Source organism: Lactuca serriola, chromosome 4 (assembly GCF_051521515.1).
Source record: "Lactuca serriola cultivar US96UC23 chromosome 4, Lser_US96UC23_V15, whole genome shotgun sequence".
Taxonomy (NCBI): Eukaryota; Viridiplantae; Streptophyta; class Magnoliopsida; order Asterales; family Asteraceae; genus Lactuca; species Lactuca serriola.
In genome coordinates this window covers 98,598,570-98,610,661 of record NC_136411.1, presented here as the reverse complement: position 1 = coordinate 98,610,661, position 12,092 = coordinate 98,598,570, and the positions used below count along the sequence as shown (strand labels likewise).

At 28.2% G+C, this 12,092-nt stretch overlaps 1 protein-coding gene across 1 annotated transcript in view; it reads left to right on the top strand.

Moving 5' to 3' along the window:
• Nucleotides 1–10,345, top strand: part of LOC145102171 (cyprosin-like) — a 51,590-nt gene extending 41,245 nt beyond the window's left edge. Inside the window, exons 5-13 of the mRNA XM_079039547.1 lie at nucleotides 4,752–4,920; nucleotides 5,055–5,094; nucleotides 5,173–5,237; nucleotides 8,101–8,214; nucleotides 8,297–8,361; nucleotides 8,526–8,682; nucleotides 8,766–8,885; nucleotides 9,940–10,028; nucleotides 10,126–10,345. Of these exons, the coding sequence (XP_078895673.1) occupies nucleotides 4,752–4,920; nucleotides 5,055–5,094; nucleotides 5,173–5,237; nucleotides 8,101–8,214; nucleotides 8,297–8,361; nucleotides 8,526–8,682; nucleotides 8,766–8,885; nucleotides 9,940–10,028; nucleotides 10,126–10,210 (904 nt within the window). The 3' untranslated portion in view covers nucleotides 10,211–10,345. The remainder of the gene's footprint in view (nucleotides 1–4,751; nucleotides 4,921–5,054; nucleotides 5,095–5,172; nucleotides 5,238–8,100; nucleotides 8,215–8,296; nucleotides 8,362–8,525; nucleotides 8,683–8,765; nucleotides 8,886–9,939; nucleotides 10,029–10,125) is intronic.
• Nucleotides 10,346–12,092: the final 1,747 nt, after the last annotated feature.

The window sequence follows — 12,092 nt, the reverse complement described above, 5'->3', positions numbered from 1 at the left end:
TAAAAGATGGAATAGAACTTCTGAAAATTGTTGTAGATTCTTTTGAATTGCCACCATCAGATTTCTACAACATGTTAAATAAGTGTCCTAAAGTCCCTGGTTTGATTGAAATAGATTAGTCAATCAACTTGTTAGAAGTAACAAACGTGGATGTAAAAGAAAATCAAAAACCTTATTTGGAGGATTTCCATTTGTCTTCTAAATGTTGCAGGACACACGCTAAGTGAGATAAGTGTGAAAGAGCTATGGACTGTAGACTTGTCCCCCCCCCCCCCCCCTTATCTTTGTAATTTTGACCTCCCTTTAAATAAAACATCAACATTGTAAAAACCTGAAGTCAATCATTGTTCAATTAAGATCATAAGGAAAGCATTCTGTCAAAACCTAGAGTTGTTAGTCTACGAAAGAATTTTTCCAAAACCTAACTTGTAGAACATAAACACCATACCTAGTGTTGAGGTGGAGCTAAGCATAAATCTTTTAATCAATGTGAACATCTTGATACTGACCTGATGAAAACTTCCAATAAATCATGCTCATGCACTGTTAGTACGAAATCCTTGCTCTAGAAATAAAGAAAAAGAAATGGCCATGTATGTATGTGTGTTTCCGTACTGTAGAGACAAAAAAACAAAGGGAAGACATGATATTGATTCAATGAGGCATTTTATCAAACATTTGGTGTGTAGTGATGAAAATGCTAATCATACCAAAGAAGCGAACAGAAGGGGTTGCAGTTATTTTTAAAACATCTATTGTATACAACCTAACAACAATAAACACGATACCTACAAAAAATGATTAGAAAATGGTGAACTAAAAACATGTAAACCTTATAAACATACCTCTAACGAAGCGGTATGTGGGGTTTAGAAATCAACAACAAAACTAGGAATCAAATCGCATTACATGGGATTCAAACCATAGTTACGAATTAAAAAAATAAAAGAAAAAAACCTAAAAATTAGTCTTGTAAAATACAAAGTATAAATATAAGAAACAAAACTAAACAAAATCAAAGAGAAAAAACCAAGAAATCAAACCTAACAAATGTTATATTCTTGGTCATCGTAACTACTCAACATCTACAAATTCTACAAATTGTAATAAATAACTCTATGGCGTGTGAAATTTTATCGATTATACTAACTTTAGAGAGTGCAAGAAGTTCGGAGAAAAGGATGGAAATTAGTTCTTGATATTCAAATAAACTAAACGTTGATTTTAAAACTAGAAGGACAAATTCGAAAATTTACTAGAATATAATATATATATATATATATATATATATATATATATATATATATATATATATATATATATATATATATATATATATATATATATATATATATACTAGCAAGGCTAGGTATAAGGAAGGTGGGTCCTAAGACCCATCTAATTTTTTTTAATTTATCTAAAATTACTATATAAAATTTTTAGGGATCTTCTTTAAAAAAAATATAGGACCTATCTTAGCAATAAATCTTTTTGAATTTGTACATAAAAAATATATAGAAAAATTAGTGAACCATGTGGTTTTCTATATATATAAACTAAAGAGGTGAAATCGGGATCGTAGTGTGATGATAATCGTTTTTCACTTGTAGAATCTTAAAATCATAAGATCTTTATATCAATATATATATATATATATATATATATATATATATATATATATATATATATATATATATATTGATACAAAGGTCTTACGATTTTAAGATTCTACAAGTGAAAAACGATTATCATCACACTACGATCCCGATTTCACCTCTTTAGTTTTATGATATAGTCGAGTATCAAAATTTCTTCTATTCAATTTGAAATCGAGCACTACAAGTTATAAGAAGTCTAGTAAAGCATCATCATTTAATCAATTCATCTTGAAATAAGAAGAGCATACTTATAATAATCCATTTGTGATCTTATCCATTTGTGATCTTATGTCTTTAGCTGTACACGATCAAAATGATTTTTTTAGGTAAGTTATTTTGTTCTTAATTTTTACGGTTTGTAACAAGAAATATTATGGTTTATCCTTAAAATGTTAAATTTGACTCCACTATCGACATCTTAATGAACATCAAGTTATAATGTACACTCCACACCCACTATCTTGCGAGAAAAATTTGAATATGAGTTCATTTTGCTAGATCTTTTGATCCTGATCCGATTTGAAGATCACGATTTTATAAAACGCAAAACGATTTTAAGTAAGATCTCGATCTTGACAACCTTGATATATATATATATATATATATATATATATATATATATATATATATATATATAAAGATTGTAAAAAACGCTAAACGTTAGCTAGTCGGTGGACTAGGGTTAAGGGATTAAACGGCTAGACGAAGATTAATCGGGGACCATTAGTTGTTAATTTGTTGAATTTAAATAATTAAGTATGACTAATATCTTAACAAAGTTCGTAAATACCACTAATAACATAACAAAGTAGGTTAATATGATTAATAAAACCCTAATCATTCCTCAGATAGTTTCTATTAAAATAAAACTTCTTCAAAGTGTTAACATTTTATCATTTTGTACTGTTTCACTCATTGTATATGCAACGATTAATCGTTAGGTGCCCTCTAATTGGTCGAGTAGCGCCTAAGACTTAATCGGAGATTAATCTGGACCTAATCAGGATTTTTACAACACTAGTGTGTGTGTGTGTGTGTGTGTGTGTATATATATATATATATATATATATATATATATATATATATATAATGGCTTTTTAATTTAAAAAAATGGAAAAAACCATAAATTGAGATTTGAATATTCTTTATTTCAAAAATACTATAAAATGATAAGCGTCAAAATTTATAAAGGATTGATATATGGCAGAAAGTATCTTGATTTATTACGGTGGAAAATTGAATTTAGTCCAATTAAGATTGTTGTTTGGGTTTAGACACTTTCACAAACCATCTACCATTTCATATAGTATGAGAATGCAAAACGAAAATTAAGAACACAATCGATTTGTATGGTCCACACGATCAAAGTGATCGGCTAATTCTATGGGAAAACACGAGATAGAGTTTTAATTATTTTTCTCGAATGCTTATTACATTATAGTTACAAGAATTCAAGGGTTATATTTTTATGTGTAAAGTACACGAATGGTCTTTATAGTTTGGGGTAATTTGTATGTTTGGTTTTTAATTTACTTTTTTAACTTGGAGGTCCTCATAGTTTGTTTTTGTTGTGCGTTTGGTCCTGTCTTACCTAAAAAAACTAATTTGCCCTTAATTTTTTAATTTATTTAAATAAGGTAAGGTAACGTAATTTGAGGTGGAAGTGGGGTTGGTGTGTTTATTTCAATAAATTAAAAAATGAAGGGCAAAATGGTATTTTTATCTAAGATATGGACCAAGCACACAATAAAAACAAATAGTAGAGACCTTATCAATTAAAAAAATAAGTTAAGAACCAAACGTACAAATTACCTTAACCTATAAGGATCATTAATGTAATCTACTCTATTTTTATTAGAAATGTGATCTAAAAATATTTAGTAGGGCTTAGCTCGAAAAATCTGACAAATATAGCCCATGACATATTTTAATGTCGTATTTGCTATAAGAACTAGCGGCTATTTGCACGTTTATTCATATTTAGATTAAGAAATCAAAACAATCCTTCAAAAATACATATCAAATAAAGAATAAAAATATCAAATGCAATTAATTTTTTTTTTACATACCTTAATTGTATAAATTGGCTTAATACTACCAAATTCTTTATTTGCAGCGCACAATTTCAATATCCTTTTTTAATTTAATTCAAAGTTAATTATCAAATTAAAAGGAGTATTTATTTAATAAGGCGTAAACACCAAAATGCATTTTGGCCTAGCGGTATCAAGAGTAGATGAATATGTGTCCCGAGCTGAAGATTGAAGGTTGAAGTCTCGGGACGAAATGTGTAGATTTAAAACTCTAGTGGTGGTTGTTTGTGTAAGTTGGTCTAAAAAATTAAAATGAAAACAAGACCTAAGGCATATATATATATATATATATATATATATATATATATATATATATATATATATATATATATATATATATATATATATATATATATATATATATATATTCACACACTAGATGTTTGCCCATATAAAGCGGCGGCTATAGATAGTTTTTTTGACGAATAGTTTTTTATGGGGAAATAATTATTAAATTTTATTATTTGTCATTATGTGATAAAAAATTACCACTTTTAAATAAAATATCTATGTTTATACCTTATATTTATATTGTTTGTTTATATTATTGATGTAAATTAATTAATATTGATGTCTAGTTTAAGAAATATACAAAAAAATTATATACATGAATTTACTATTTTAAAATTTTCATTTTGCTCCAAATTGAACTTACATATTTTCCTTAATTCAAGTCTTGAAACTTTTAGCAATTATTAATGAATTATTTATGCATAATATATTTGTACAAACGGCTTTGTAATTTATACCTCTTAAAATTCAAGATGTATAACTAATATGCTTTATAATATATATAATATAAGATATATATCATAGTAATCTTTGGTTGGTTAACATTAATATTTTATGTGTATAATGCGAACCATATTATAAACAATAGGAGCCATTAGATTTTGACTTGTTGTGGTTAACTCCAAATAAAAGTCGCTTCATTAGAAAGATATATCACCTATACAAACGATATTCTTTCTTTTCATCCAGATACGTATATGTTATATAGGGACAACATGATCAATCAACATCTACTTAAGGAGCCCGTCTTTTCATTTTGGTTGAACCAACACAATAAAGGGGGTGAAGGAGGCGAAATTATCTTTGGTGGGGTTGATCCAAATCACTACCAGGGTATGCATACATACGTTCCAGTTACTCAAAAAGGGTATTGGCAGGTTTGTTTGTCTATTTTGTACCATTTGTTAGAAAACACACACACATATATATATATATATATATATATATATATATATATATATATATATATATATATATATATATATCTGATTACTGTTTAACATTTTGCAAGATCGATATGGGAGATGTCCTTATTAAAGGGAAACCGACTGGTATGAAAATGAAAATGATTGTTATTAACTTGTATGTAGATATTGGATAATGCATGATGCATTATGTTCTTTTTACAGGGTTTTGTAAGGACGGATGTTCGGCTATTGTTGATTCTGGAATATCCTTTCTAGCTGGTCCAAGAGTTCGTACTATTGTTTTTGCTCACACACACATACACACACACATATATATATATATATATATATATATATATATATATATATATATATATATATATATATATATATATATATATATATATATATATATATATATATATATATATATAAAAGATCATTTAAAGACATTAGAATTTTTTTTAGGGTTTAAGTCATTTTAGAAGTTCATAAAATTTTTGACTTTGTGCTCATTTAGTCACTTAACTTTTGGTTTGGTCATTTAGCTTTTAGATTTGTGCTCATTTAGTCACCTAACTTTTAAAATTATACTCATTTAGTCACTAAATTTTTGAAAAAATTTAAAAGTTTAGTGACTAAATAAGCACACAATTTTAAAAGTTAGGTGACTAAATGTGACCAAACCAAAAGTTAAATGATTAAATGAGCACAAAGCTAAAAGTTTGACGACCTTTTAAAACTTAAAAAGAATTAAGTTAGCAAATAAACACAAAATCAAAAGTTAAATAACCAAAAATAACTTAAACCATTTTTTATTGCTTTACTTCCAATTGAGTGGCATATTAAAGACTTACTTCGCCGAAACAAATAAGAAAAAGAGCTAAAAAAAAATTTATCGCATGTATACACATTTTCTAATATGAATATATAAAAATATGCACACATGCTCACAAAAAACTCACATTTTTATAGTAGTTAAGTGCTTAATATACGACTTAATATTTGGTAAAGTAAAAAAAAATTATTAGATGTCTAAAATTATATATTTTAGTTCTCATGATCTTATTAATTTTTTTATTTTCAACAATATATATATATATATATATATATATATATATATATATATATATATATATATATATATATATATATATATATATAACTTGGTTCAAATTTTCTACTATCTATTATATGCATGTAGGTTTCATTCTGTACCAATCATTTTAGCTATTTTAAGAAAATAATTAATACATAATAAATACTGAATATTTAATTAGTACTTATTATATCCTCAATAGTTAATATACATTAATTACTTTTCTTACAATAACTAAAATGATTGATACACAATCAATCATTTGATTTGTTCGTAAAAAAATTATGCATAAAAAAAATCTAATAGGATTATATATATATATATATATATATATATATATATATATATATATATATATATATATATATATATATATATATATATATATAATCCTATTAGATTTTTTTCTGAATAATTTTTTTACGAACAAATCAAATGAAGCACTAGATAATTCAATAATAAAACGATTCATTAAAAAAAATCCCGAAAACACAATTTCATTATTAATTTTTACGATGATTTTGTTGATATTCATTAAAGTTGTAACAAAAGTGAATGTTTTTTTCTTATTTACTTAAAAATGAATCATGAAGGTCTTTTTTTGTAAATTTTTTCTTGTTAATTATCTTACTTTTGAATCATGTTATGATTCATTTTATTTGTTTGTTATAAAAACGTGTCTGTAAAACTTATTTCACCTTCCTATCAAAATTTCCTTTTTTATTTGTTTATGGTTTATATATATATATATATATATATATATATATATATATATATATATTATGTGAAAAAAAAACCCTAAAATTTATAAAAATATAGAAAAATAATAATTAGAGATCACAAATCTTTAATTTGACTTTATATTATTAAAAATCACAACTTTTTTTTTTACTAAATTCACAAAAAGAAAAAAATCTTTTCTTTTTTGTTTTTTTTTTCAAAAAAATTGAAACAAAATTATATAAAAGATTGCGATTTTTAATAATATAAAGTCAAAAAAAAAAAAAGATTTGTGATCTCTAAATATTTTTTTTATGCATTTTATGATTATCGGAGATTCTTTTAGATTTTTTATTTTTTATAGAACCTAAACCTATATATATATATATATATATATATATATATATATATATATATATATATATATATATATATATATATATATATATAGGGCTAGGTTATATTGTGGATGGACAACTATTGTGTGGACGTGTGGACAATACTATTCTATGAGAATCACTAAGAAAAATAAGATGTTTATTACTACGAATACGTTCAACATCAGTTAAATATCGTCATTTGAATCAATTCTCAATAATTCTTATTCATATTTATTTTCAAACATCGTTTTTCACTTATTTTCATTCTTACAGAATACGACTCAACAAACATACCGACAACATTCTGATACAATGAGAATAATAATAAAGTGTATAATAATCTTATAGACGATTTAATTAGTGGGAATATGTGATAATGACAATAGTTATTTAAGATTAAACGTATTCATAATATCAAACAACATATTTTCTTTGTTATTCTCACAGAATAGTACTGTCCACACGTTCGCACAATAGATGTTAATCCACGTTTGAACCTAGCTCTCCCTCTCTCTCTCTCTCTCTATATATATATATATATATATATATATATATATATATATATATATATATATATATATATATATAAGAGAATTTAGATTTAAATGATAATATCCATATTCCACTATAAATTACATACTTTTTTGTAAAAATGTGATAATAATTATTTTGTTGGTTGTTGTATGTAATTTTTTGTGTAAATTTTAATATTGTCTAGTTTTAGCAACGTAATTATTTATATCTTTCGTATAACTTTTGTATGTCTGGTATATAATGCGTGATTTTTAGAATTTATCAATAACAACGTAGCGTAGAATTTAATTATGATTGAAATGTTGGTTTATTATTCATGAGTTTTGTACTTAAAATGCTTCGAACTAAGGTAGTCTTATTGTCATTAATTGGGTTTTCCAGTTCTTTATAGTGTTCTTTTTTCTCGTTGCATTTCAGAATGTGATCGCGCAGATTAATAGTGCCATCGGGGCTCAAGGATTGATTAAGGAGCAATGCAGCATGCTTGTTAATACATTTGGACACAATATATTTGGGTTGTTATCAGCAGCGGTAAACAAGTTCCTGTTCCCATATTCAAATTTTATTAGAAGTTTCGGTTTCTTATTGTAAGTATGAATATACCTCTAAGCAGATTGATCCAAAGATAATATGCCCCATCATTGCATTCTGTTTTAGTGATGGAAAACGCGATGTTAGGTTAGCCTTCTTGTATATCCATTTGTCATTTTGAATCTACAAGACTTAATATCGAGCTGTTACATACCTTTATCTTCACTCTTTAAGGAAACCATAACTAATTTGTCTTACATGGTATTTATATCCTTATGTTGGTTGCCGCAATCTCATATGATCATGTGAAGTATTGGCATTAAGAGTGTCGTAGATAGGAGTGATGGTGTATCAGCTGTATCCGCAACCACCCCAAATTGCGTTATTTGTAAAACAATAGTGAACTTTATGCATAAAGCGATTGCGGGCAACTTGACGCAAGAAACTATTATAAAGCTTGCTGGCAATGTGAGTGTCTTTACTCGTGATTTTTAGTATCATTCGTCGCATAATTTGTTGTTGCGTCTAAAATGAGGAGTCTGAATTTGCAGCTATGTGCCCTCGTGCCAAACCCAGTAGGAGAGTCTACAATTGACTGTGCTAGACTTTCATCTCTACCTACCATTTCGTTTACCATTGGTGGAAAAGAATTCCAACTTTCGCCTTATGAGGTATTAATAGTCAAGTTTTACTCATGTAATTGGGAAAAACCCTAACATTTTTTTTGGTTGGCTATAGCCACAATTTTTATGCGAGTTAACACTCTAGCTTAGTTAACCAGTTTCATAGTTAACTATGTTATCTTTTTTGCAAAAACAGTCTTAAAATTGGGTTTAAAATCCAAATTTTGTCTCTATAGTTTGCAAAAAATTACACCACATATCCACAAAGTTTTCAACTTACACAACAAGGATTGTAGTTTAGGACTGATTTTGAGATTTTCGGGCGAGAATATGATTTTCCGGCGAGACTTTTTTCAACGATAAGAGGTTGTAATTGAGAGCATGGGTTTGTCTGCGATGGGGAGATTAGTAAAATGGTGATAGCGATTTGGAGAATGGAGGGGTGGTGGAGGCTGTAACACCCGTTTTCCAGTGAGGTTGGGTTTTCGGCAGCAAAGCTCTTCGGTGGAGCTAGAGATGGCAAGATTGACTGGGTTGTGGTTGCAAGGGTGGGGCGAACACAGTGGAGGCCTCAATTTGTGGCTTAGTGGCGTTTTAGGGGGTTGATTTTGAAGTTGCAGGTGACTGTGGCGACGTGAGATGACAAATTTAACCATGTTATATATGCTTATGTAATATGAAACTGATCCATTACCAACCAAAAAAAATGTTAGGTCTTTTCCTAAAGACAGGTGTAAAAATTAAGTTAAGGACTTTTATGTATACGTTTGTATTAATATTATACTCTCTCCGTCCCAATATTATTGTCTACAGACAAAAAACACACAGATTAAGAAAAGCATTAATTACCATTAACTTTATTTAATAAAATGACAGTTTTGTCCTTACTTTGCATTTAATGTTCCATTAAATTTGGTTAAGTAATAATGAGGGGGTATTTTGGTAAAAATGTTATTTATTTTTAGACATGAACTATTATTTTGGGACAAACCAAAAAGGAAAGATGGACTATAATTTTGGGACGGAGGGAGTATATGTTTATGTATATTTATCATCTCCTTAAAAAAAAGTAACTTTTTTTTTATTTCTGTTTTACATGCAGTACATAATTAAAACGGACGAGGGTGATAAGGAGCAGTGCATTAGTGGATTCGTGGCTTTGGATATTCCTCCTTCCGGTGGCCCACTATGGTACGTGTTGTATTTATGGTTTTAGATGTTACGTCCAATTTATGTGATATTTTTCACACTTAATTTTGACAGACTTTTCTTGTATCATGTGATACAGGATATTGGGAGATTTGTTTATGCGTCGTTACCACACTATATTTGATTATGGCAATCTCAGAGTTGGATTTGCAGAAGCCGCATAAAGAAGACATTTACATGAGCCTGACAGTTTTTTTTCTTTTAAAAATAGTCTATATATCAATGATCTTCTTTTGGAAGAATTATGTAAATGGAAGCAAGAGATTGATCATTAGGCAATTATGTTTATCAGATGAACCAATGGCGAGGTTATCACAATATGAGTAGAGACTTAACTATTACAAAATCAGCAATCACAAAAATAACAAAATTGTTTATAAAATTATTACCTTCAATTACTCAGCAATGATGCAAATAAGTAAGGGAAAATGACTCTTGAGGGTAATTAACTTTTGCGTTTGTAGTCATTTGGTCCCTTTCCTTTTTTTTGTATTCAATATACCATTGAACTTGTTGTTTGTGTTCACCATAACCCTTTTGACCGGCTTTTGACCTGTGATAGCCGATCAAAGGGTTATGGTGAACATAAACAACAAGTTCGGTGGTATATTGAGTACAAAAAAGGAAAGAGACCAAATGAGAACAAATTCAACAGTTGGTTACCCTCCTGAGTCGTTTTCCCCGAAAAGTCAAATGAAATTAAAGTTGCAAAATTATCAAAGACTACAACCTTCTTTGGCTATAACGTATATGAAGAGCGTTTCAGAGGGGTAACTTCGTTAAAACATGGTCTATGCTATGCTTACTGTGGTTAGCTGTCAACACCTCCCTTCAAAAGGATATGATTGTGTATGAGAGGTATATTTATCAGCATAAATGTCTACTTCAAGGTATATTATGGTGATGTGTCTGTAAAAGCAGCATGATATTGTACATATTGATGTTGTATCTCATCACATGAATTCGATCTTAAAGCTAAGTAAACTCAAAAATCACAGCACTTGTAATTCCACTCGTTTGTAGACTTGTCATATCATATCATGATAATTCAATTGGAAATGTAAATGTATTCATGAAATGCGTCTGCTTAGTCAAGATTCCCCTAATAAATATTCAAGTGCATTACAAAGTTGTACATGTATGAATAGTGTTATTTCATGGGTTATGTTTTGAAGAGAAGCAAGAATGAATCTCATAAAGTCATTAATATCAATAGGAGATGACGTGAGATTTGATGTAAATGAGTAAAGGGAAAATGACTCAGGAGGGTAACCAACTGTTGAGTTTGTTCTCATTTGGTCCCTTTCCTTTTTTTTTGTACTTAATATACCATCAAACTTGTTGTTTGTGTTCACCATAACCCTTTGACCGGCTATCACAGGTCAAAATCAGGTCAAAAGGGTTATGGTGGACATCAACAACAAGTTCGATGGTATATTGAATACAAAAAAGGAAAAGGACCAAATGAGTACAAACGCAAAAGTTAATTACCCTCAAGAGTCATTATCCCAATAAGTAATACTTAACCTAACTTGTATGTTGTTAATTCTTGAATCCATTGTAATTTGAGTAATTAAACAAAACTTTCACATTTATCTCTCTTTCAACCCTTCAACTATAATGAAAACCAACCAAAAGCTCAATAGATGCAGCCTATGTAATGGTGACATCTTCATTCACAAATAGCCAAACCCTAACTGAAAACCTTTGAATGTGGATCAATTTTGCATGGTTGATGATTAAAAACTACAATAAAAAACTCTAAAATCTTAAATTTGAAACTTTTTTACACCATAACGTGTTACAGACATAAATTCAAAAGGCAAAATCTCAAATTTTTAGGATGTAAGCAAGTTTAACCGAAAACAAATTATCACTACTAGAGAACTGGTGCACTAGCTTCAGCACAATCTGTAGTTATTCCGTAGCTATAAGCGGATAGCTACGGAATTGGTACGGAAAAATGTCTCTAGCATAATGGCCCGTGGCTAAATTATAGCTACGGATTAGCTACAACTACGAAATATTCCGTAGCTACCATAGCTA